This window comes from Mus musculus, chromosome 5, assembly GCF_000001635.26.
Source record: "Mus musculus strain C57BL/6J chromosome 5, GRCm38.p6 C57BL/6J".
NCBI lineage: Eukaryota > Metazoa > Chordata > Mammalia > Rodentia > Muridae > Mus > Mus musculus.
Genome location: NC_000071.6, coordinates 113,878,987 through 113,906,074, shown reverse-complemented (window position 1 = coordinate 113,906,074; position 27,088 = coordinate 113,878,987). Strand labels below are relative to the sequence as shown.

The window sequence follows — 27,088 nt, the reverse complement described above, 5'->3', positions numbered from 1 at the left end:
GCTTTAGAAACAGAGTAATTGAAGTGCCTGACCTCTCCCGGGGTGGGGTGGGGTGGGGGTGGGGTGGCCCAGTGCGAGCTACATTCAAACTCAGCCTACTGACCCGGTGCTGAAGGCCCCTGGGCTTGTGCTCCATCCGATGGCTTCCCTGTGTCGGGGAGCTATCAGAACTCTTCTGGTACTTGCCAGTGTCTTTTAAACTAGAGATGGCTACTGTATGAAAACACGGAATTCTTCATGAATATTTCAGCACAGCCTAGGACCTAGATGCTGAGGAATGGAATCTTTTGGGTTTTCCTTGCCCTAGTTGAGATTCTGAAGTTCACGGGCAAGACTCACTACTATTTTAGCACCTGCTTCGTCCCCTGACAGCGCACAGTGGGCTCTTTTTTGTTTTACAGAGGCTTTATTGAGCTATGACTCACATACCATGCACTTAACTCACCTAAGGTGCACAGCTCACGGGGGCGTGGGGTTGTCACAGAGCAGTGCAGCCATTTAACCACTGAACTCAGTTGAGAGTATTTCCCCACCCAGGCGAGAAGCGCCCTGGGCACTACAGCTTCCCACAAGCCTTCTTCCTTCTCAGTGATCTTCCACTGATCGCCTCTGTGAATATGTCACCCTAGGACAGACAGACATGTGTACAGCCTTTAGTAGGTGGTCTTTGTCACTCATTTTATCAGCATACTTTAAGATTTATGCATTCTGTAGTGAATGTGGAATACTCTATTTATGCTTGAATAATATTTCATTGTATGGCCATACCATGTTTTGTTTATTCATTCATACTTGATGGGTATTTGGGTGTTTGCCTTTTGGGCTAGTTACTACAAGTAAGTCGGCTGTGAGCACTCGTTATGTGAAAATGTATTTTCTTTTCTCTGGAGTGTTGACCTGAGAGTGGAATTGCTGGTTATCTGATAAGCCTGTATTTAACTCTTTGAAGGAACTGCCATTCCAAAGGAACTGTGATTTCCAAAGCAGCTGCAGCTTTGGGCGGTTTTTTAACCCACAATGAGTGAAGGCTGCAGTTTTTGTGTCTCTTCACGGTGACCACTGTGTTCTCTGTCTTTTGGTTCTAGTCAGCCTCAGAGTGGGGAGGAGTACGCTGTGGGTCTGGCTTCTGTTGCATCCGCGATCGTGATGAGTGTTTCGTGAGAGCAGTGGGCACTTGCATGTCTTCTGTGGAGACCTCGCTATTTAGATGCTTCACCTGTTTTTAAAACAGAGATTGTTTTACTTTCTAAGAGATTTTTTTATAAACACCCTTTCAGTCACACAGTTTGCCGTTTGTGGGTTAGTTTTTTTCTGATATTGCCCACTGAAGCACACAACTAAATTTTCATAAGTAGTCAGTTCTTGCAAACTAGAAATTATTCACTCAGACCTTAAATCACATTTTTATCTGTCTGTCTGGTTGGTGGTTTTCTTTTCTTTTTCTTTTTTCTTTGGTTTTGCAGCAGAGTCTCACTGTAGCCCAGGCTGGCCTCATCCTAACACCAATCCTCCTGCCTCAACCTCCCAAGTACTCTGGCAGTTTAGTTAATGGAAGTTAAAAGCCAAATGTAAGAGATGTTGGGGGATAGGATTGAGTTAATCACGGAGAGGGCTATTGAACAAAAAAGGTTGCTCTTTTAAATCTTGTAGATGCCCATCCTTTAAAGTAAGTTCAGATTTATTTATTTATTTTTATTTCACTTAGTGTATGTATGAATGATGAGTATGCGTGTGTGTGATGTGTGCCTGTGAGTGGGATGTATGTGTGCGCGTGTGTATAAATGATGAGTGTGTATGAATGATGTGCATGTATGAATGATGTACATGTATGTGAATGGTGTGTGTGTACACATATGTACGTGTGTGTGTGTGTGAATGTGGATGGTGTACATATGTAGGCGCATATGACACAGAGTGCCTTTGGAGGTCAGAAGACAACTTCCAGCTTTATGTGGTCTCTAGGGTTCATTTGCAGTCTGTGTCGTGATGTCTTCAGTCTCGCACTGTTGCTCCTGAGTCTTCTCCAGGCCACTCTCAGGTCTCCTGAGGTGCCTGCTCATGCTTCCCTCCCTCCCTTCCTCCTTCCCTCCCTCCCACTTTCTGGGTCCTTCTTGTCCTTCGGGAGGTTTGACTCCCTGACAACTCTTTCACACTAGCCGATGTTGCCCCTGCCCTGAATAGCAGGTAGAGGAAGCCAGGACGAATGCCATACACTGAGGTTCTGCCTTCTTGTTCATAGCTTAGTCACCAGTGCCCACTGGGTGTTTTTACTGGGCTAATGAATGATAATTTAGAGAAGTTAGCTGAGGTGATCCTGAAGACAGTGAGGTTCCTGGTTGCTGACATCTTTATTACCTTTACAGAAAGAGCATGGAGGGCGGGCGCCTTTCTGGCATCCAAGTCAAAAGTGTTCAGTTGCAAATCTGAAGTGAGACCTCTCCCTGAGGCCTTGTCTGGGCTTCCTCCCTCTGACACAGTCTCTTTCACTAGGGCCAACAGTTTGATGTGATTGAGCCACTGGGCGCATACAGGCTGGCCTTGATGAACACAGGTCAGCGGCAGCACCTGCCTGCCTGCCTGCCTGCCTGGCGCACTCAGAAGAGTGGGTGAACCTCGAGTCCCTTGTTCTTGTTTATTTTGAAATGGGGTCTCACCATGTAGCCCTGGCTGTCCTGGTACTCAGTATGTAGATCAGGTTAGCCTGGGGCTCACAGAGATCCCCTGCCTCTGCCTCCTAAGTGCTGAAATTAAGGGGTCTTTTCATCCTCTGTTTATCTGTTTTAATGTCTCTTGCAGGACTTGACCGCAGGAAACATTCTTTAGCTAGGCTCATTTCTGATAGTCTAATTAAAAACATTTCCCATACTATCTTTCTGCAATAGGAGGAACCAGTTGGGGATTATCTCTCATTCACTGCAGCAACAGGGTTGTAAAGAAGGCGCCCCTGTGAAGCCCAAGGCGTTGCACCCACTGTGGAGCTGTAGTTATAGGCAGTTGTGAGCTGCCTGTCATGGGTTCTAGAAACTACACTTTGGGATCTCTCAAAGAGCAGTAGGAGCACGTGGGAGTCGTGTCTCTAGCCTCTGGCCTGGGCACAAAGGGAAGAATGTTTAACTTTAGGGACGTGTGTGTGTTTGTGTGTGTGTGTGTTTGATGAAACTGAGGCCTGGGTTTCACACCTATCTGTCTGGAGATGCCTATTCAAACGCGTGTTCATTGTCTCCGTGTTATGCTTGTGGTCATTTGATCTGTTTAGCTGTCCATCTGTCTGTCTTAAGGACAAGGACCTAATCCCAAGTACTTGACTGGGTACCTCAGGGTGGGGAAGGCTTGCACTGAGGCACTCATTGAGCTCTGATATGGCTGGCCCCACCACCTCTGGCCTTTGCGCATGTGTACACAACAAGCACATTAAAATAATAAGGGCCAGCCAGGCAGTGGTGGCGCACACCTTTAATCCCAGCACTTGGGCGGCAGAGGCAGGCGGATCTCTGAATTTGAGGCCAGTCTGGTCTATAAAGCGAGTTCTAGGATAACCAGGGTGTGTGGAGAGACCCTGTCTCAGAAAACCAAATGTGGAGAAAGAGAAGAAGAAAAATAAAACCAATGAAATAAATCTTAAGAGTTAAACTGTGAATGACATACCTTGCAGTATCAAGCCACTCTTTAAGGAGTGTGTCCTTTTAGGGGCTGAGAGTCTTCATCCTGGCTGCCTGGGAGGTACCGCTGTAGACCTCTATGAACCCAGCTGCCAGCCTCTAGCTTCCTAGTGGCTGGCACTCACGGGCAGAGCTGGAGACACCAGGCTGCTCTGCTCTGAAGCCTCTGCAACGCACTCACCCAGGAGCTGGAGCTCAGCTGTACCCCCACACCCCTATTTCATTTGCAGTGTGAAGATAAGGTGGGTGTGACGTACAGTACGGGCCCTTAAGTTAAAATCAGTTTCCTTTTTATAATCTGACCCTGCCAGTTTTAGTGTCTGACCCAGTTTAATGTCTGCCACCTTCTAGCTTGCACGCTGTGCTTCTGCCAGACCTACAAACAGCAGGTCTAGGGCTCACTGCAGTTTCCTGCCTCAGGCCCTGCTCACATACTCTGGCTGCGCCTGGATTAAAACATGGGCAGTCGGGCCATGTTTTTAGGACTCTGGGTACTTGCTGGGTACATGTGGCAGTGGGGCCAGTCTTGCTGCAGACTTCACTTCCTAGTTTTGTTTGTGAAGGGTCTTGCTATGTTGCTTAGGTTGGCCAGGAACTTGTTCTATAGTCCAGGATGGCCCGCAGACCATTTTCCTTACCTTCTGGAGTGCTGGGATGGCAGGTGTGTATCTGGCCACATTTGGCTGATTTTCATTAATTAATTAATTAATTAATTAATTAATGGTGCTGGGGGTTGAAGGCAGTTAGTATTAGTCATTTTTTTTCAATAAGATAAACTGTGATCACATTGTATGTTTTAAAGGCCTGTTAATTATGAGTTTATCTCTTGTCTTGCTGGGAAAAAGGGTGCTTGTCTTGTTGAGTTTGGGGTAGGAACAGCACATGGGGCTGTTGCTGGAACAACTGACAATCACACTTCCCACGGGGCAGCCCAGACAGCCTGCCTGTGAGTGAATCACACAGTGGCTTGCTGGATGAGCCACTGTGAGTCCCTAGGTGCTAACAGCTGCTGAGTGCCGCCACCCCAGGAGAGCAGAGCTGGAGTGGATTCTGGGACAAGCATGGTGAGAGCGGTGAGGGGACTTGGCGAGCTGCTTTCCCTTTTGGCACTGGATGGGTGCTTGACAGGATTCAGAAGCAGCTCTCCTGAGGACGAAGGGGTTAATCATTATTTGCTTATTTCACACAAGACACACTTAAATTCCTTCTCAGAACCGTCAGCATTCTTTCCCAGTTAAAGATTCTAATTCCTTTCATTCTTAGGGACTTAAGGAATCGAGACTGATTTATTCATATAAGAGTGTGTGTTGCCCCAGTGGTGTCTCCGGGCACTTGTGAATGAACCCGAGCTGTCATCGCCGTTAAGCAGGGAGATTTGTGCTGAAGTTTATTTGTATTTTTAAATTTCACTATGTTTTTATTGCAGTGTCTATTTCAATATAACATACAGTAAAAAAAAAAAAGAAAACCTTATTAACATTTATATTGCACACAAAGAAAAGAGATGCTAAAAGCAGTGTACCTCAGATTTAAGAAAAAGCTCTAATTAAACACTTGTAATAAGTCTATATCCAATTATTCATTTTGGACCAAAATTGAGATCATTTGGTCAGTATTTATGTCTGTTGCTTATGTGAAGTATTTCTATACAGCCTCTGATATGGACTCTCAGGCCATTTTCCTAACATAGTAGGAAAGACACATGTATGAACACTTATGTTAAAGGAAGGGATGGAGCAGGGAGAGCCCAAGGCCTCTGACATGCGTACAAGTATTTACCTTTCCAGAACTAAACACTTCTCCCATAAAAATATTAGATAGCTAGGGCTGGAGACCACTGACTGCTCTTCCAGAGGTCCTGAGTTCAATTCCCAGGAACCACATGGTGGCTCACAACCATCTGTAATGGGATCCAATGCTCTCTTCTGGTGTGTCTGAAGACAGCTACAGTGTACTCATAGAAATAAAAAATAGGGGAAACGAGAAAGGGGAATGACATTTGAAATATAAATAAAATAACCAATTAAAAAATAAAGAAATAAAAAATAGATAAATCTTAAAAAAATTTTTAGATTGCTAAGGCCGCAGAGATGGCTCTGTGGTTAAAAGCACTGGCTGCCCTCAAGGAGTGGGTTTGAGTCCCAGCTCCCACAAGGCTGCTCACAGCTACATATGACACCAGTTCCAGGGGATCCGAAGCATTTTTCTGACCTCCCAGGGCACCAGGCAAGCATACAGGACAGAGATAGACATGTTGACAAAATACTCATGCCTGTAAAATAAAAATAAGTTAATCTAGCAGTATTTCTAGAAATTTATTAAGTAGACAAGCTCTACAGAACTAGGGCCAGAGCTACTTCAAGTGAAATTTCTGTATTGAAAAAAATAAAGGGCATAAAGACTTTGGGTGGTATCTGTACATTTTCACTAAAATTTTACTTGATTGAGCAGAGGGATTTCGGGTTTTATTTTAAAAATTGATATTTTTTTCTGTGTGCCTGTGTGTCCCTGTAGGGTGTGTGCCCGTGAGGATGGCCTCCTAGAGCTGAGAGCCAAATGAGGGATTTATGAGAACTTGCTTTCCAAGTGAGCCACCGAGCTCATTTTGTGGTTAGCAGTATCTTTAGCTTAACATTGTCGTCTTAGTTTCACTTGGCAAGCGAGAGAGGTGCCGGAGCCAACCAAGGGCAGGCCACCACTCTTTGGATGATGCTTGGTAAGATGTGTTGTCTGGTTTTATCTTGTTTTTAATTTTCAGAATTTACTGCGTGTGTGTGTTTGTGAGTGCATGACATGTGTGTAGCAGGGTACATGTGCGGTGCCGTGCCGCGGTACAGAGTAGAAGACGGCCGTGTGGAGTTGGTTTTCTCCTTTCTCTTGCCTTGACTCTAGAGATCAAACTTGGGTCAGCAGGTTCTCGGGACAAGTGTCTCTCCTCTGGGTCTGCGAGCTGGCCCGTAGCCTCTCAGGAGTAGGGTGGTTGGCTGTTCCGGGTTCTCTTCTGTGCTGGCCACTGATACTTCACAGCAAAGCTTCAGCAGGAAGTTGGAAGTCTTGGGTTGATTTTTCCCCCTAAGATTGCCACTTCAGTCTCATGCAGCGTGAGGTGTCGTGAGTGCCCTGGGCTGAGCTACATGGTGAGGGGAACTAGCTATGACCCATGGAGTCTTCCTCTGTCTGGAGGCAGGCAGTGTTTGCAGGCCCACTTTGACTCAGGACTAGTCTGGAGACTGACTTGGGTGTTTGGGGCTCAGATGGCTTTTTAGACACAGATTCAGCTTTATAAACCCCAGGGAGAGCATTTGTTCAACTCCCAGCAGTGTTAAACTGTTAATGGTGGTGGTGGAATTCTGGGTTTTGCTTGCCAAGAGCCCTGTGGAAGAGGAGAGGATCCATGATCCAGCTCCTAGCTTTGTTCTGCAGGACCTGTATCCGGAGGCCTCCTGCCTCTTCCGAGCAGCCCTCCGTGTCTACCCTTTCCTCGGAGTGGTGGGAGCCAAGCAGATGGCTCAGGCTATTCTCGTGCTTATTGATGATCATTTTCACAGACTAACCAGTGACAGGCTGTGTGTCAGTCCACTCACAGATGCCCTGTGCTGGAGGGTGACCCTAGACTTAGGATCCTCTTGTGTATATCTCCTGGATGTTGAGATTATAAATAAGCATTTATGTAGTGCCGAGAATCAAATCCTGGGCTTTGTGCTAGGCAAATGGTCTATCAGTTAATCTCATGCTAACGATTTTTTAAGGAAAAATATTTATTGTTTTGGTTTTTTTCAGAGATAGGGTTTCTCTGTGTAGTCCTGGCTGTCCTGGAACTCACTCTGTAGACCAGGTTGGCCTTGAACTCATAGAGATTGGCCTGCTTCTGCCTCCTAAGTGTTAGCCATAAATGTTTGTGCCACCACTGCCTGACTGTATTTATTTGTAATTATATGTGTGTGTCAGGTACGTATGAGTGATGAGACCAACAGAGGCTGGAGGTTTTAAATCCCTGTAGCTGGAGTTAAGACAGGTCCGAGCTGCCTGACATGGGTGCTGGGAATCAAATTCAGGCCCTCTGCAAGAGTAGTGCGTGCTTTAACAGTTGGCTCGTCTTTCCAGCTCAAAAATTTTGAAAAAGGATTTCCTTGTTGATGAATAGATTCTTTCTGAACTGTATGTATGTGTTCAGGGTAACAAGGTTTCAGGAGAACAGTTGAGTGGATGAGGGGGTCAGGCTGAGCCTACACAGAGGTGCCCTGCAACTGGAAGGGAGGAGGCTGTGTGTCCTGTCATCTGTAAGGGAGTGAGTCTGCTGGTGGTCATGACCGTCCTCCTCCCCACTCTTTTCTCCATCTGGGGACTATCGTGGGAAGCACGGCGGTTTCTGACACCTTTGGGAAGAGGATTAGGGAAGGGTGGCACCTGAGGCTTGCAGTGCCAGAGGCACCCCATTCTCTGCCTGGCTTTCTGCTCCTCCGTAAACTCCTTCCGGTGCTCCCCTACGGAGGCTCCGGAGCAGCTGTCTAAGCTGTCTTTCAGACACTACGTGCAGAGTGGAGGAAGGAAGGCTCGGGAGCTTGATTTTTCCCGGGACAAGTTAGTGGTTTCTGGTTTATAAAGCTTGTTACAGTTTAGCTGACCTTGAAAGTGTACAACTTATTAATTTTTTAATTTATTAATTTGTTTTTAATTTATTAATTAACTTGTTTATTTTCAAGATAGGGTCTCTGCATAGTCTTGGCTGTCCTGGAACTACACTGTAGACCAGGCTGGCCTCTGCCTCCCAAGTGTTCAGATTACAGCTGTGCACCATCAGTGCCCAGCTTGTTGTCTTGTCAGGATCTCTCTGTGTAGCCCTGGCTGTCCTGTAGCTTGCTATGTAGACCAGGTTGGTCTCAAATCCGCAGAGATCCTTCTGTCTCTGCTTCTGGGGTGCTGGGACTCAAGGCCTTTGGCACGATTTAAAAGCCCAGCACAAAGCTTCTGTAAACATCTCGCACGCGTAGTCTTTGGATGTGGGTGCACATGAGTAAGCCTGTTGGGAAGCCCTGCTGTGGGATGTCCAGAGCAGGGCAGCGTCTGAGGGTGTGTGGTGGTGCTGGTTTGGACTAAATCAGGAGTGAGTGGGGAAAAATAGTGCAAATGTGGGTGGTTTTGTTCACACTGCCAGAGATCGTGCCACTAGAACCTGTTGCCATTCAGTGTGTTTGAGTAGAGTGTAAGATCCCACAGTAACCTGGAATAGCAGCTCATACTTGGAGTATCAGCACCAGGGGGTCAGAGGCAGAGTGATTTGAGGTCAGTCTGGCTATAGAGTGAGACCCTGTCTCAAAACAAAGATACCAACAACGAACAAATAAAACCAAAAAGTATACTTTAGACATGAAGCTACAAAGGCAGAGACCAGTCTGTGGTCTCCACCAGCACTAAGCAGTCACCTTAAGGTAGTAAGAATTAAAAACTAAGCGAACTATGAGTTGTTTTCTAGTTGGAGAATGGGAACACTGGTACCATTATAGTCTGTATTTCTTGAAGGTATAGAATGATCAGGTTTTTTTGTGCCTTTGTTTCTCAGGATACCCTGGCTGGCAAGCAGCTGATACTACACCCTTGTTAGCTGAAGAATACCTAATTGCCGGCCACACCTGTACGTAGAGACTCACATCTATTTTCTTTAAGAAACAAAAGCAAGAACAACAACAAAAATCACCTGTATTAATTTGCGTAGTACTTGGGCCACTGAAGGTTGGAGGTCAGAGGACCACTTGTAGAAGTTGTTTTTCTCCAGTGGATCTGGGAGGGGGAATTTAGGAACGCAGGTTATCAGGTTTATCCACAGGCGTCCTAACTCTTACTGAGCCATCTTGCCAGCCCACAGTTTGGGTACTGGACGTTTACTTGATTAAGTTCTTGAACAAATTCAGAATATTGTCAGCATTGGGGGTTTGTATGTTGGGCAGTGCACATGAGTGTCTGTAGCCATGTGTGGGTATGGAGGCCGGAGCAGTGTTAGGAGTCCTCTTCTGTTGGTCTCTCTCTGCATTGCTGGCTTGAGAGGGTCCTCCCTGAACCAGAAGCTGCCATTGCAGCTAGGCTTGCTGGCCAGAGATCGCTCAGGACCTGCCCACTGTGCTGGGGCTCCGGCATGTACAGCCACCCCATGGGTGTGCTGGAGATTGGAGCAGGTGCTCCATCTTCCTCACACTCACTGTGTGGCGTCGGCTGGTCTTGAGGTTCAGCCTCTGGAGTTCTGAGGTCATAGGCTACAGCACCTCACCCAGCTAGCAATTCTTACAGTGTTGTTTCGTAGCTCTGGCCAGTGAGTTTAGCTTTAAACAAGAACTAATCTCACTTCCTGGCTGGCGTTTTCGATCATCTGAAGTCATTGTCCAAGTGGACTCAGGAACAGCCCAGTGTGCATCCAGGTAAGGGTCAGCGTTCCCTGCAATGCCTCTGCCTTTAATACGAGGGCAGCCAATGTCCTCATTGCGTGCGCACCCTGGAGGAGTAGGGACCAGGGAAGCCCAAGGGGACTTCTAGTCCAGCCCTAGAATTGGGTGAATTGGGTAGGGCGATCATCACTGCTTCACCTGGTCAGCGTCCTGCTCAGAGCTCCTTTATACACTGTGGTTTGGAAGGTGGGTTTCAGTGTTAGAAATGGCTACAAAAATGGATCGTTTCATAATTGCGTTTGTGTATTTGTGGGTGTTTATATGTCATTCTGGCAACTTTAAAAGATGACTATATTTGTATATCTGTATGTGTTTATTATTTCTTGTCGTTTCTTAGCGATTTCCTACAGACTAAATGTGGTTGCTTATGAGAGTATTCCTGCCACTTGATGCTATGCTTCCCACTGTTCTTTGCAGCTAGAGAATTTTTCTTTTAGTGTCTGTCTCTGTTGTCTGTCTGTCTGTCTTTCCCACGTGTGTGTGTGTGTGTGTGTGTGTCTGTGTGTGTGTGTGTGTCTGTGTGAATGTCTGGTGTAACTCTCGTTTCTCTCTTCCTCCCTCCCTCCCTCCCTCCCTCCCTCCCTCCCTCCCTCCCTCCCTCCCTTCCTCTCTCCCTTTCTCCTTCCCTCCCTCTGTGTAGCCCTGGCTGTCCTGGAACTTGTTCTGGATCAGAGCAAACTCAGAGATCTGCCTGCCTCTGCTTCATGCTGGGGTTAAAGTTTGCACCACCATGCCCAGCCTTATTTTTATTTTCAAGTAGTCTCCTCAGTATATTTCCTTTCAATACACTTTATTTCAGGCAAAGGAGTGAGTGTGTGTGTTACAGTTGACTACTGAAGCTGGGGCTGCCCACATGCTAAGCAGATGTTTCACCTCTGAGCTGTAGCCCAGCCTCAAGTGGCAGATGCAGTTGCCCATCTGAAAAGGTGATGGTTTTTTGCACCTGGCTGTATAAGAAGGGTCTTTGACTGCTGACCCTGGAGGTCAGCCATCCTTGCCTCTTGCTCTAGGTGGAGTGCACTCTGGGAGTACACTGCCTGGATCAAAAGTGAGCTAGCTCACCGGTAAAGTGCTTGCCATGCAGGCCTGGCCACTGAGGTCAGTCCTCAGAACCCACAAGGTAGGTTGTGGGTTGTCTTTTGACCCCCATATATGTTCAGTAGCACACATGCCTCTGCAGTCACACTAATACTTTTTTTTCTAATGCTAGAATCAATTTTAATGCCCCTCTTATCAAATACAGTGTTTGAAATCCAGCTGGTGGTGTCCTGTGGCTCCATCCCTTTTTCCTGATTCAATTGGGACTGGTACTTCTGGCTCAGACAGTGCATCCCCTAGAGCTCTCAGAAGCTCCTGCCTGAATGTCCAGTCTCCAGCTGTATTCAAGGGAACTTTTAAAATGCTAAAGTGATTGTGCCAGACACTGGGCTCCTCAACAGTTGTGTGTGTGTGTGTGTGTGTGTGTGTGAGAGAGAGAGAGAGAGAGAGAGAGAGAGAGAGAGAAGGAGAGAGAGAGAGAAGGAGAGGAATTAGCGCATGTGCCTCCCAACCTTTTGCAGTACACAAGGTGAAATCCCTAACTTGGCCTAGAGCCTCGTGTGAACCGACATGCTGATGTCCTGCCCCACTTTCCCCTCATTTGCTCTGGGCTCCACCTTCAGGCTTCCTGAAGCCATCCTTGATGCCATGCCCCATCCCACTACCCTCCTCCTGGCCAGTTCACGTCCACCATGGCGTTAGCTTCTGGGACAGCAGGTGCTTGTCAGTCTTCTGCGGTGTCCAGTGTGGCACGTGACTGAGGCCAAAGTTGTTGTTGAAGAAATGAACTAGAAGGATAAGGACCCTCACTCACATTTGAGTGTGTCATGTGTGTGACCCTGTAGATGCTGGAAATGAATTTGTTCTCCGTGACCCACGTGTGTTTTCCTAGGGAGGTGTGGACTGATGGACAGAGTGTGTAGACTTAGGCTTTGCATGATGATAAAGAAACAGTTCATTCTATTTTATTATAAACAGTTTTCCAGTTTATAGCGGAAGAAACAATAACCAGAGGACCAGAATAACTTAGGCAGGTAGGTGGCAGTCAAGGATGACCTTGTCAGTTACCAGAGCCACAGTGTCTTGTGGTCCCCCGCAGCGTCCTGTGACTCCTCATCATACATCCCCGCTTGCCATTTTGTATGGTCCAGTTATATGATTTAGGACAATACAATCTGACATTTTTACTAAAATTAGTTTTTTTTTAAAGTTTCTATTTTGGAGTTTTCTAGAAGGAGAATAGCTTTCATAAATACCATGCTCAGAAGATAGGCTATCTCAGATATCAACTAAATAAAGACACATGTTCAAAATTAAAGCTTCTATTCAACAATACTCAAAGTTTGCAATAAATAAACTTAAATTTATACAACACCCACTAAATAAAAATAGACATTATTAAATAATGTGTCTCAAGAACACATAGTAAATAAGAATGGTGGCCCAATGGTTAAAATGCTGACTGTGAGCTTTTAAATGTCCTCAGTGAGAAAAATATTGTAGCTAAAACATTGTCAATTTAAACAAATTTCACTTGTAAATTCTCCTTGGCAACTAGCAATTGGGAATATTGAAAAAAAAATTATTCAGAAGATAAAGACTAACAAAAAAAATGAGATGCAACTAGAGGTTAAGAATCTTGTGCCATAAGAGTCTTATGCCACAGAATTGCTCACTAAGAAAGCATGATTGGAACTATTTTAAAACATAAATACAAGCAGTGCACTTGGACTAGCTGCTTTAGCACTGACATCTACACAAATCAACCAAAATACCACATCTGATTTGTGGCTTTGAGAGGGATGGCGAGCAGTGCTAGGGGATTCTGAGACCAAGCAAGAGGGCCTTTGCAACACTCCTGGTGCTCCAAGTGACCCCATGGAAACTTAGAATTGAATGGAGTTAGAGAGCCAAAGCCCAGGACCAGCACTGGTGGAAGCTGGGTCCAGAAAATGCTGCCAATTCAGACAAGTGAAATAGAATTCAATTCAGCATCAGAATCTTTTAAAGTGGAATGATCACGGGGGAATAATGGTTAAAATACATTTGGGTGTTTTCATTGCTTGACCCAAATGAAACTTAAACTTATAGTAACATTTGTATTTGAAAAAAAAAAAAAAAACAATAAAAGTAAAAAAAAAAATACATCCCCGCATGCACAGGGGAAAGACACCAGGCGTGTTCAGCTGAAGTTGTCTGTGTCTTTAAGTCAGTATCTGACTGCATTGCCAGGCTGCCTCACATTCCCAGCCTTCCTGCCTCAGCATCCTGGGTCACGCCTGGCTTCGTTGTGTGTTCTGACGCTGCTAGTTGTATCTGTGGCTGATCCTAACAACATTTTTTTTTTTCTTCGAGACAGGGTTTCTCTGTGTAGCCCTGGCTGTCCTGGGACTTACTCTGTAGACCAGGCTGGCCTGGAACTCAGAAATCTGCCTGCCTCTGCCTCCCAAGTGCTGGGATTAAAGGCGTGTGCCACCACTGCCCAGCTCCTAACAACATTCTTTATAAACATGCCTTCTTATTTTATCCTATTATTCAGATCAGGGAATCTCGTCATTTCATTTCTTGAAACAATAAAATTTCCAAAGAATTATTGAGATTTTATTGCGAGAGAAACTTCATTGACTAAGTAATGCAGAACAGACCGAGCAAGTTTGGACAGTCATATTCAGCCTTTTTTCCCTTCCCTGTTGTTGATAAGGAAAGTAGGTCATCAGTGTAGCAGGACTGTTCCGAAGCACTCTGAGCTGTTCATATCCGCAGAAGTTCTGCACTCAGCCTGAGGACTCTTGGGATCAATTTGGTTCTTCACAGAGGCCTCTGGGAGACGCCTGCAGCCATGGATGGTTTCTGGGCTGCCACCGTGTGTTCTCTGGGGCAGGGAGAGGCTGAGCTGTCTTCAGATGCAGGCCAAGGGGGTAGAGGCAGTTATTATCATAAAGATACTGGTGATAAGCAGAGATTAGGAAAGGGGAGGGGTTGTGAACACACATCTTTGCTGTTTGCTAGTGTCCTGCTTTAATAATTACAGACCCTCTGTGTGCTCCGGCTTAGGTGACTTACCGTGTCTGTAATGCCCCTTGGGTCTTCAGAGGGTCTCTGGATGCAGGTGTGAGATGAGTTCTTGGTCTTCAGAGCTGCTTCCTGGGCATCTCACCCTGCTTCAGTTCCTGCCACAGCGAAAAGGCAGGCATTTGCATGACATTGTCGTTTTCTTAGATTGCCCTGTAAGTGCTCTTGTCTCACCTCAGGTAGTCTCCAGCTTTTTTTTTTCTTCTTAAAATGAGTACAAGTTGTAAAATATGAAGGGTCTAGGAAGCTTCAGAATGTGTAGAGAACTGCTAGCACAATGTAGCCTTTAGGAATTGCATTTTTGGTGGATGCGTGTGCACACGTATGTCTGTGTACATGCCTGTGTATGCACATGTGCATGTGTGTGACTATTTCTAGTGCTTTATGATCTCAGACAGTTGAACACTTAACAGAGCTTTTAAAATCAGAAGCGAGGATTTACTCCCGTGGGTGAGACTAATGCTTTCTTTGCTTCATCTCAGTATAGGTTATCCAGACTGTATTCTGAATTTTGGCTTTTCCGTTTGTTCTCAATGCTCATAAAGTGTTGGCTCATTGTCGTTTCATATTTAAAGATCACTGAGCCAGCAAGTGGGACTGTGCCCGTCGAGGCAGCACCCCATGGTAGGGCTCTGATGAGTGTCGTCTACTGACTGAGAAGCAGAGGGGACGTGTGATGTGGACTTTAGTGCTGAGAAAGCAGGAGAGCCGACTGGCCATGCTCTGTAGCTCCGGGTCACTGTGACTCTCAGTATTTCGTTCTTTCTGAGCCAGCTGTGTGATGTCGCTGAGAGCGCTGGAAAATGCGGATCCGGGAAGCAAGCGCTTTGCGATTCCCCTTCAGACTTCCTGTGGCCCAGGCTGGCCCCGCAGCCACCGGTTAAGTCTATTTTCTTGTCTTTGTTTCTAGAAACATTTTAGAGCCAGATTGTTTTGGGCTGTGTAATTGAAACCTGCGTCGGCCCAGACGTCCCTGGCTGGAGAGAAGTTACTTGAAGGCTTTCATGGGTTTGACTGTCCTTAGCATTCTCTGTCGTGATATGCTGAACACACAGACTCTTACCCTGTGCTTGCTGCATGTGTGTTAGGGAGCCAGCAGTCTCCAGCGGGACTGCCTTTAGCAAGTCCAGCAAGCTTAGAGCACAGCTCCCTCCTACCACTCCCCAGAGCCTCGGCTTAGCTGAGCTGCCTGTGTGTAACTTGCTGTGCAGGTGGCCCTCTTTCTAAAAGTTTTTATTAGTGAGTACGGGATACTCTGCAGTTAAGAGCACTTGTTGCTCTTGCTGAGCACTTGGGTTTGATTCCCGGCGCCCACATACTGACTTGCAACCATCTGTAGCTACAGCTCCAGGGGATCTCGCATCCTCTTCTGACCTCAGGCGCCAGGCATACATGTGGTACACAGACAAATATACAGACAAAACAACCATACACATAAACCATAAAAACGAATCTATATTAAGTTAGGCAAGTCTTGTTTTTTTGAACTATGCCTCACTATGTGTGGCCTTGATTGGCTTGGAACTACTTTTGTAGACCAGGCTGAATCATGAACTCACATAAAAACCACCTGTCTCTGTCCCCAGAGTGCTGGGATTAAAGGTGTGAGCTACTACACACAGCCTTTTTTTTTTCCCTTTAAATGTCTCCTGTGACTGTTAGTGTTGAATGCAGTGAAAATGTGTGATTTATAAAGCTTCTTTGAGAATCATTGACAGACAAATTAAAGGCCAGCCACCTCCTACCCAGAAGTGATGAGCACCGGACTCGGTGTTTCATCAGGAATCTCATGCATGTACTGTGATCGTCTTCTCTTGGGAATCTGTCCCACGTGGGTGGACAGGGTCACTACATTTCTTCTTAAAAGACACTACATTTCTTCTTAAAAGAGACTCCAGAGTTTAAGACATTTGTCTCAGCTGATACCTTACTGGTTTTTTTGTTTTGTTTTGTTTTGTGTTGTGTTGCTCTTGTGTTTGTTTTTTGTAGTTTTTGTTTGTTTGTTTGTTTGTTTTTACTGTTTATTTATATGTTTGACCTATACACATGTCTTTGTACCGCCTGTGTGCCGACGGCGTTGGGTCCCCTGGAACTGGAATTACAGGCAGTTGGGAGCGATCATGTGGGTTCCAGGAGTCAAACCCAAGTCCTCTGGGAGAGCAGCCAGTGCTCTTAACTGCTGAGCCACCTCTTAGCTCCCTACTGTTCTTTTAATATAATACATCCAGTCTGCGTTGAAAAGTGCCTGTCACGGAAACAGCAGCTTCTTGGGGGCCTGGCCGTCCCTCACAGAGTCTCTGGAGCCTTTCTGAGGTTGCTGCTAGCTGGGGGGGGGGGGGGGGGGGGTTGGAAGTCTTCTGCGCATTCCTCACTGATGCCCTGGAATGGCGTCTGCGGAGCCGCTGGCAGGATTCTGCTGATGGGAGCTTTCCTGTATTTCCCTCAGGATGTGTTTCCTCTCACACAGGCCAGAGAAGCACGTCTGTGTGACTCTGTAGACAGACAGTGCCTCAGTCAACAGGAAAACGCTGGGGTGGTGGGCCTTTTCTTAAAGTGAGACTGGAGGAGACAGATGGAGGAACGTTTACTCAGGTGCTTCAGGGACAGTTTATTCTCTGCCACTGCAGTGTCGTTCTGTCTTCCCTTCTCAAACGTCACCGTTCTCCCTGTGCAGTAACCGCAGAACCCTGAGATGTCGCTTGCTGTGGGCTTGCAGAGCCATTGCCGGAGAGGCCGCCCAAAGCCGTGGGGGTCCCTGCTGGTTGGTCTTGCTCCTTCCTTAGGATGCTTCCCGCAACACAAGCAAATCTGTTTCTTGTTTCCCCATGTTAGGTATAATGAACAGGACTTTTCAGAGTTTACCTTTCCTTTATTTGGAGTCAAAGCTGAGGTATATACCGCCTGCCTACCTACCTTGGGAGCCTAGTGGCAAGGCTTGAAGTCCCAGCCCTTGGGATGCAGGAGCAGGAAGGCTGCAAGTGTGAGTCCTAGCCTGGGCTGCACAGAGAGACCCTGTCTAAGAAACAAAATTAAAGCCCGGATTACCGGGTAATCAGTTCTCTTGGTTTCAGCTATACCTAGAAACCAGGGCGGAGAGACAAATGGCCATGTTTCTGAGATTGACACCGGCCCTAGAGAGGACATTTAGCGTGGGCCTGGGGCTCAAGCTTTCTCTCTCCTGGCTGGCTCTTCAGGTGTAATAGGCAGGGTTGTGTTGGCTGTGAAGAAATGTGGTGATCAAAGCAACTGGGGAGGAAAGGGATTTTTGCTTGAACTTCCACGTCACAGTTCATCATTGAAGCCAGGACAGGAGCTCAAGCAGGGCAGGAACCTGGGGGCGGGAGCTGATGCAGAGGCCATGGAGGGTGCTGCTTACTGCCTTGCTCCTTCCATATGGCTTGCTCAGCCTGCTTTCTTATAGAACCCAGAACCACCTGCCCAGGGATTGCCCCTCCCACAATGGCTGGGCCCTCCCCCATTGATCACTAAGAAAATGTTCTTGCACACAGCCCTGTCCTCTGGAAGCCATTTTCTCTATTGAGGTTCCTTCCTCTCAAATATCCATAATTAACATAAAACTTGCAGGCATGTCAGGTAACCCAAGCTAACATCAAGTTTGCTTTGTGACCAAGGATAGCCTAATCTTGCCTTTGCCTTTCAAGTGCTAGGTTACAGGTGAGTGATACCACATCTGGCTTTTGTATTTTGTTGTTTTTCCTCTTTCAGTGCCGTCACATCTGTGCATAAGTCCAGGGTCTTACCATAGAATCTTTGGTGGTCTGGAAGTTACCATGTAGACCAGGCATTCCTTGAACTCAGAAATCCACCTGCCTCTGCCTCTGAAGTTCTGGGACCTAAAGGTGTGCACCAGCTAGATTTTGTGGGAATTAAAAGACATATTTACGGGCTGGTGAGATGGCTCAGCGGTTAAGAGCACTGATTGTTCTTCCAGAGGTCCTGAGTTCAAATCCCAGCAACCACATGGTGGCTCACAACCGTCTGTAATGAGATCTGACGCCCTCTTCTGGTGTGTCTGAAGACAACTACAGAGTACTTACATATAATAAATAAATCTTTAAAAAAACAAAAGACATATTTACACTGTCTCCTGCTTGGATCTGTTGTGAAATCTTTTGAGCCTTTCCTTAATTTGCTCAATGGCTCAACTACGCTATCCTTTTAAATAGTTTTGTGTACGTATGTGTGTGCATGTGAGTGTGCAGGTGCATGTGTGTTTTCAGGGGGGCCATTCTTGGGCGTTTTTCCCTGCCTTTTTTTTTCTTCCTTTTTTTGACAGTCCCCCAGAACTGGCTCTGGCCAGCATGGATCCCTGGCACGGGGTCACCAGTGTGTTATCCCAGCTCTTCTGCAGCAGTTCTGGGGACAGAGTCGGCCCTGCTCCTTATGTGCCAAGTGCTCTACTGGCCGAGCTCTGCCTTGTTGGCCTATCTATCGTTTTGTTGATCTTTGGAGTCTTGCTCCCAATTCCAGGCCGATCTTCAATTCCCGCCTCCGTCTCCGTGCCTGGCTCACTGCCCACTACGTCTGAGACGTTCTCAACATCTGTGAAGAAAAGGTCACGTGCAGGGGGGAGTGCTCACAACCTGACCTCATGAGCAGCTTCTCTCTGGCAGGGCGTTTAGAATTGTATCTGGATCTCCTAGTCCAGGACTGCTTCATTAATTCTTTCTCATACAGTTGGGAATTGGCTTCCCTTACAAAATATTTTAGTTTTAAAATTTGTTGTTGGGGGCTGGTGAGATGGCTCAGTGGTTAAGAGCGCCGACTGCTCTTCCAAAGGTCCCAAGTTCAAATCCCAGCAACCACATGGTGGCTCACAACCATCCATAACAAAATCTGATACCCTCTTCTGGAGTGTCTGAAGACAGCTACAGTGTACTTACATATAATAAATAAATGGAAAAAAAAAGTTATCTTTAAAAAAAAATAAATAAAATAAAATAAAATTTGTTGTTTGATCACTTAGACGAGAGAACTTTAAAAAAATCAAAGTTTGATAAGACATTTAATTTTTTTTTTTAGTTTGTTTTTGACATCTTAGTTTTCCAGCTGAAGTTTTGAATGCCATATGTCAACACTGGTGGCTCTTACAGAGAGCTCAAGTCTTTGGAATCGTTTTCAGATTTTTCTTTGTTTGGAAAGGGTATTAGTGCTGCTGAGGTGGGAGAACACAGAGTTTTGTAGAGTTCTTGGTTACCAGTGTTCTTTCTTATGAAGTTATCCTCATGTCCCCTAGTCAGTAGGGCATTGGTTGTTGGATTTTTCCCTTCGGGTAGGGAAACTTAGTGGGCTCTTAAGTAACAGTTGCTAGTGTTTACAAATCAGTGAGGACTAGAGTCAGTTCTGGACTCTGTGCAGATTAAAAACAAACACCTTTGTACGTGCATTGCATTCACTTAAAGCGTAAGATAGAGAAAACCAAAACAAAACTAATGACATGTGCAACCATTACCACAGAGGCTTGGGAACATTTCATGACCCTTAAGAGAAGCCTGTGGTGTTGGAGAGAGATGGCTCAGTAGTTAAGCACACTGTCTGCTCCTGCAGTGGACCCAGGTTCTATTCCCAGCTCCCACATGGAGGTTCACAACCACCTTAACTCCATTTCCAAGGGATCTGATGCCCTCTTTTTGGCCTCTGCAGGCATCGTGTGTGCCTGATACGCACATGCGGGCGCACACACACATACACAAGTCTTGTTTGCCTATTTTTGAGACAGGGTCACGCTCCGTGTCCTTGGTTGTCCTGGAACTTGATAATAAACTAGTCTGGCCTCTGCTTCCCGAGTTCTGGGATTAAAGCGTTTGCCAGGTGCTTGGGCAAGTGAGTCCTAAGAAACAGCCTCCTGCCCTCTGTCTTTAGCTCTTAACCCACAGCCCCCAAACTTATCTGTATCTGCCTACTATAGGCTTAACACAAACAGGGTTAGCTAGGCTCTGTAGGTCTCTGTACCGCCTCCCGGCACTGTACTGTTGCCAGGGTCTCTCCGGGCCGTAGGGTGTGCTGGTGCATGCGCTCACGCTGAGCAGTGGTCTCTGTGGCAAGAGCAGTTTATCTATTAGACCAGCGAATAGCAGCACTCAGGGTTCTCCCTTTGTTGTGGGGGTGGGAGTGGAGTTGGGGGAGGGGGAGGTCATGTATTCATTTTCAGTTCTCTCAAGAGCCAGGTCAGATGGAAATCTGTTAGAGCACAAGGCACCGAAAGGCCCTTCCAAAGCTCAGCCCACCCGACACCCTAGAGATCCAGAGCAGCCCATCCTACATCAGCGATTCTCTGGCTGCTGGGTTTTATGCTGGGGTAAAGGACCCTTTCATGGAGGGGTTGGTTTTCACTTTTTAAGTGACAGACCTTCTGTGTGCGTTGGACAGATGCATGTCCCTTTGAGCCTTCAGCCCATTTGCGGAATGGTGCTGGTTATATACCCAGGGTCTCACATACAGTAGGCAAAAGCAAGATTGCCTGTAGCCGAGGCTGACTTTGAATACCTCATCTTCCTGCCTCCAGCATGCCTGGCAAGTCTACCTTGAGGATTTTAAATTGTCCTCCCTATCTATCCTGTCTCCTTTTCAATAAGTTCTTTATATATTTTAGGTATCAGTGAATGCCTTATTCGATTTAGGGTTTGCAGCAAATGTCGGTGTATATTTTTACTTACTTTAGTTAGTGTGTGTTGCTGTGACGTGTGTGCCATGGTGTACGTGTGGAGGTCAGAGGCTGACTTGGAGAGGTCAGTTTTCCGTCTCATTGAGCCCTGTCAGCTCCGTCTCTATGTTGCTTGCACAGTGTCAGACGTGAGCTGCTTTTGCTGTCCAGGGCCAGGAAGATTCGCTGCTGTGTCTCCTGGGGGCTTTGTGGGCTCAGTTCCTGTGTCCAGGCTCCTGACCCATTCCATCACCAGCATCTTTCTGTTTGCTTGCTTTCAGGGCTGGCCTGCTGGGTCAGCGCCCTTTGTTGACACTCCATGCCCCGTGAGTGGTTTCATTTCATGTTGAAAGTCAGTTGACTAGAGAAAGTATGGCTTTACCTTGGGGCTGAAGTGCTTTTTTAAAAATGTGATTATTATTATTATTGTTGTTGTTGTATGTTTATGTGTGTACACTGTGTATGTGTGGGTACCTGTCTGTGTGTATACTATGTGTGTGTATGTGGGGGCACGTGTGTGTATGTATGTGTGTGTGGTAACATGTACAGAGATGAGAGGACAGCACTGTGGATGCGGTTTTCTCTTGCCATTTTCACATGTGTTTGGGGACCACACTCAGGTCACCAGGCTGTGCAGCAGGTGTCCTTATGTGCGTGTGCACACTTTGTTTTCTGCATGTGTATCTGTTTATGTGTGTGCACGCTCTCTTTTCTGCATATGTATCTGTTTATGTGTGTGTGCACGCTCTCTTTCCTGCTTCTGCTAGGGATTTACAACACGCCTCTGTCCTTCTGAGCTCCACACAAGATGCTCGGTGAGTGTAGGGACATCCACAGTGGTCACTCCGTGACACCAGTCACTCAGTGACACCCACTTTCTCTCTTCTGAGCTTGGTTGTTGGGTTTGCTCTCTGGTGGGCTCCCTTTCTCTCCTTATACATGGTGTGTATGCCCGTGCATCCCCCTCTATGTGTGCATCTCCCTGTGTATGTGTGTGTGGGGGGGTGGGGGGCAGAGAGAGAGAGAGAGAGAGAGAGAGAGAGAGAGCGCAGAGCGCGAGCAAGACAGACCTGCAGACATGTTTGGTTTTGTTTTTGCATACTTTTCTATTGAGTTGTTTTGTTTTTTTTTTTGTTTTGTTTTTTTTTGTTTTTTGAGACAGGGTTTCTCTGTATAGCTTTGCCTACTTGTTCAGTAGACCAGGCTGGCCTTGAACTCAGAGATCTGCCTGCGTCTGCATCCCAAGTGCCTGGGATTAAAGACATGTGCCACTATATCCGGCTAACTGAAATTGTTTTGTGCTTGTGTGTGTGTGTGTGTGTGTGTGTGTGTGTGTGTGTACCAAATGTGGGGGCTCTGAGGGAGCAATAAACACTCTAACTGCTGACTGAGCCTTATCTTTTGAAACGCTTGCTGGATGTGCTGGTGGGGGCTCTAGCCTTTGTAGAATGGTGACTTGTAGAATGGCTGAAAAGGTGGTGGCTTTGGAGAGCGACCAGTATGGAGGTGTGTTCCTTGAGTCTTTGCCACAGTAGAAGCTGTGTCTGACTCACTGCTGAAGGAAGAACTCACACTGTTCCACAGTGAATGCTGTTGGCCCAGTGTAAGCCCTTAGCATCTCGTACCAAGCATTCAAAGTGTACAGTCCCAGGAGGCAGCAGGGAAGGACAGATAGCAGCTGGGTTACAGAATGCAGGGTGTGGGGTCGTGCCACTGGGCTTCCAGCTCTGCCCAGCCACATGCTCCAGCAGTGCAGAGAGGACACTGCTACACAAGCCTTGCAAAGGTGGACAGAGGCTCTGGCATAAACTTTCTCTGTGTCTAGCAGTGGGAGGGATGTAGACGGCGAGAAATAGCATTGCCCACCTCAGGTCCCACATGGCACAGACAGACAGCTGTTGGCCTCTTCTCTTCACAGCGGTCTAGTTTTCTGTGAATTTGTCAGGGTTTGGCTGTGTGCCGGCTCCACTTAGCTTTCTTTATCCGAGTTCCATTTGTCTTTTTGAACAGAATGCTGTACAGCAGCAGACGGGAAAATTACATCAAGTGCTGGCTAGAAACCTGAGGTGTGGGGCCTGGGGCCCGAAAGAAGCACCAAGCCTCCCATGTTCATGCCCATCTGGCTCCCCAGAGAGGTCCCAGGGCCCCAGCCAGCTGTCACCCACAATCCCCATGCCCAGCTTCCTCTACAAGCAGTTGAGTTGCCTGACCCTGAGCCTCCATCCTGGTCTCTTTTCTCCTCCACACTGGCGTGTTCCCTTCCTTCTGTCCAGCTGCCTCTGCCATGCAGTTCAGGCTTTGGCTGCTGTGGCTTGTAGCCCAGTGTATAGCTCTTCACGTTGGCTAGAATGGAGCTGGCAGACTCCCTGTCCCTGAGGCCTTCATCAGCCACTTCCCGTTTAATTACAGCTCCTTGTTCTAAGACCCGGCTCTTGACTTCTGTGGCAGCCTCAGGTCAGATTTCCTCACTGGCCCTTGGCAGCCAGCGGGCGGTCTGGGTAGTTCTGTGGGCAGCACAGGGGGCCAGGGCAGCAGCCTCTCTGCTCCTGAGCCTGCATAGCTGGTGGTGTGGAGTGACTCAGGAGCCAGCACAGTGCTCAGACAGAGGGATGCTGGTGTCGGCGTGAGGGAGGGTGTTGAAGAACTGGAAACCGACCCTGGCAGGCTGAGGAGAAAGCCACCAAATCACGTCTTGTTTGAGGATTTCCTTCAGCTTCCCACCCACAAAGCTCCTTCGCTTAGGTGGTTTCCTATCTCCAAAGTAGGAAGGGTGGAATGTGTTTTCCCACCCACCCCGAAAGGTGGATTTCCCTTCAGGTCCTGCCTTGATCCTTCTCTTGAAGTGAGCACTCTCTTCTGCCTCTGGATGCTGTGAGCTTTGCCACCTGTTTTGCCGTGCTCTCCCCGCTTCTTCTGCACAGGATCTGGGATTTGCACCTTCCAGGAGCGCCGGCCGTGCCGAGGTGCTGTTTCCAGCTTGCCTGGTGTGGAAGCGCAGCTTTGGTGCACGCAGCTCTCACACACTTCTCGCTGCTCTCTTTTCACAGACACGATGCGGCGAGTGGTGCGGCAGAGCAAGTTCCGCCACGTCTTTGGACAGGCGGTGAAGAATGACCAGTGCTATGACGACATCCGTGTCTCCCGAGTCACCTGGGACAGTTCCTTTTGTGCCGTCAACCCCAGATTCGTGGCCATCATCATAGAAGCGAGTGGGGGAGGGGCCTTCCTGGTGCTCCCTCTGCACAAGGTGAGTGAGCGAGCGACATCCCCTTCTGGAGCTGGAGATACAAGGAACTCAGGTCCTCGGCCAGGGCTCTGACCACTGAGCCATCTCTTCAGCCTGTGGCCTTTCGGGTTTTGAGTTGTAAATTGACCACAAGCTCAAGAAAATGTCCCAAGGGATGGGTTTTAGCTCTGTGACTTCGTTGTCCTGTTGCTTAGGTGTATATGACCCTGGTCCCAGCCCTGCTGCCAGAGTAGCGGGTGCTGGAGGTGTCTACACAGACAGACCCAACACAGGATTCACGGTTTATCCCGAGTCTCAGTAGTAAGCTACAGCCCAGGATTTATACTGTTTGACTGGCTGGCTCTGTGTGCACTCCTTCTCAGGGGCGCACTGCTCTTTTCCTGAGCCGCCCCAGCTGGGTGTAAGATGGAGCATTTGTGTGCCTGTTCTCCTTAGCTTGTAGGAGGAAAAGTCCTGAGCTCCAGAGCTAAGGGTGTAGTGCCACAACATGACGTGGAAGTGCAGGTGTTGAGTACAGCCAGCCGTCACCTTGCGCTGAAAATCTACAGGCCGCAATGGGAAACTGGGGCACGCCTCACTGTGGATCGTGGGTTCTGAAAGTCAGCGTCCACCTCAAGAGCATAGCTTGACATCACGTGGGGAAGCTTCCGGTTCCTGTACTCTCAGATGTCCGGGACTAGCTTGTTCTGGTTAGTACCTGTGCTTGGCTTCGATAGAGGAATTGGGTCCCCTGGAGCTACAGATAGTTGCGAGCCCCCTGCTATGGGTGCAGGGACTAGAACTTACGCCATCTGGACATGTCCTTAGCCACTGGGCCGTCTCCAGCATGTGTAGTCCTTTATTAGTAGTGGGGAGTGCTCAGGAACTTGACTTTTTTGTTGCTAGGGCTCAGGCCAGCCAGCTGAGAGGACAGCCACGGCCTGTCAGCCAGGTCAGGAACTCACGGTCTGCCTGGAGTTAAAGCATTTTTCTTTTTATAAACTGAGGAACGAATTCAAGACATTCTTTTCTTCAAAGAAATGGAACAAGCCAATTAAGAAGCCCAAAATAAACTCTGAATGGCTAATCTTGCACAGGGTTCAGACAGTTCCTCCAGCTTCCACATCCACAAAAGGCTCTGTGAGCCCGCCTGTGCTTCTGCAGACCACGGGAGACTCTGGCCCTCACGGCGCTCGCAGAGACCTGTGTGGCGACGTGGTTCTTACTTAGGTTAGTGGCCTGCATTAGTCAGTATCACTCCATCTCTGTCGGAATGAGAGTGCCCACTCGTCCTTGACTGCGGAGAGAGCCTAGTGGGTAGAGTTAGCGTGAGGACCTGACTTCGGATCTTCAACATCCTCTGACAAGCCAGGCTCAGTGATGCTTGTCCGTAACCCCATCACTAGGGGTCCGAGGCAGGAGGAGCCTAGGGGCTCTCTGGCTGCCAATCTATCCAACTGGTGAGCTTCAGATTCATTTGGAGACACTGTCTCAAAACGGGGGTGGGGGAGGCAAGAGAAGATACCTCCACACGTATACACACATATCCCTCCAGCCCCCCCCCCCCCCCGTTACTATGCCTCAGTCACATGTTGGCTTTGGGAGGTGCCTATCTTTTGGGCCTTTCTCGGCTATGATTCTGTCTGTGTGGCTTTGTCCTGCAGGTGAGGGTGGTGGTCAGTCCTGTGCTATGGTGGAAGGCCTGGCTGCGAGCCCCAGGTCACTTGACCTGATGTTTCTGCCCTTCTGGGCTGCTGCCTGGTCACTGGAGCATCAGTAGCTGAAGCAAATAGGACCATCCTCACTGTTGGCAGGAAATACCTACCCTGTAATAATAGATGGTTTCTGAGTGAGGGTTGTGGATTTTACATTGCTGCTGATATTTGATTGTTACTAGGTCAGGTTTCATTGTTGTCTGACCATCATGTGTCAGCGTTGCTTTGCTGTTTGTAGGCTCAGCACTGCCCTTTGCAGCATTTCTGCCCTGGTGGGGGGAGAATTGAACCTCAGGCCTGACTCATGCTAATCAAGTCCTGTGCCACCAAGCTATAGCCTGCCACCCTGCACCCTTACCCCAGCATTGTGTACTGTTTTCTAACCTTTATCCTATTAGATTGCTTCTATTGGCCCTGTGTGGTGGTTTACACCTTTAGTCTCAGCACTTGTAAGGCAGCCCACATAGTGAGTTCCAGGCCAGCCAGGCTACATGGCCAGACCTTGTCTCAGAACCCCACCCCACCCACCCCAAGATGGGGGGGGAGGGGTAGCAAAGACTTGTAATCTCAGTGTCTTGTGATTAGAGTTTGGGAATATATAAATGCGTTAGACAGTCTCTGTCTTCTAAGACTTCCAAGATCCAAGATGGAAACAGTAACAGGGACAAATATATTGACATACACACATGCCTGTGCTCACACACACACACGCACACCTGTGCTCACATACAAGCACCAGCACATACACAAGCGGTCAGCACATTGGCTCGTCAGAGGCCATTGCTTTAAGAGTAAGTAGGTCCCCAGCTAAGGTGTGGTGGCTTGGATCAGCCCGCATGCGCCCCAACTCTTTGGTAACACGGCTCAAGCCGTGGCATGCCAATCTGCCGTGATCTCTGCAGGTGTGGTTTGGTGTGTGTTCTTGTTCTCCAGTCTTTCAGAGGATGAGTAAGACAAGGCTGTCTTGTTAAGCACAAAATGGCTCTGTGTTTGACTGGCACGAGGGATAGCTTTCTCCCGTGCTACAAGTGCCCACGCAGGCCTTCAGTCCCCTGAGCCGTCTGCTTGGCTCAGTCGTGACGCACAGCTGAAGCAAGCACCCCTCCCTGCTGCTGGTCATGAAGACTCCAGCACAAAGCACTTCCTTTAAGGTGCACCCTCGAACTTTGGACCTCAGAAAACCTGCCAGTCCTGCCTGAGACAAGTAAGGTGGAGGGGTGCTCTGAGAACTGCGCTCCTCACCTGGATGGAGGATCCACACCTCGGGCTCCCATCCC

General features: G+C 47.8%; 1 protein-coding gene across 1 annotated transcript in view; it reads left to right on the top strand.

Moving 5' to 3' along the window:
* Positions 1 to 27,088, top strand: part of Coro1c (coronin, actin binding protein 1C) — a 66,268-nt gene that overhangs the window by 2,632 nt on the left and 36,548 nt on the right. The window contains exon 2 of the mRNA NM_011779.3: positions 23,918 to 24,117. Within this exon, the coding sequence (NP_035909.2) occupies positions 23,923 to 24,117 (195 nt within the window). The 5' untranslated portion in view covers positions 23,918 to 23,922. The remainder of the gene's footprint in view (positions 1 to 23,917; positions 24,118 to 27,088) is intronic.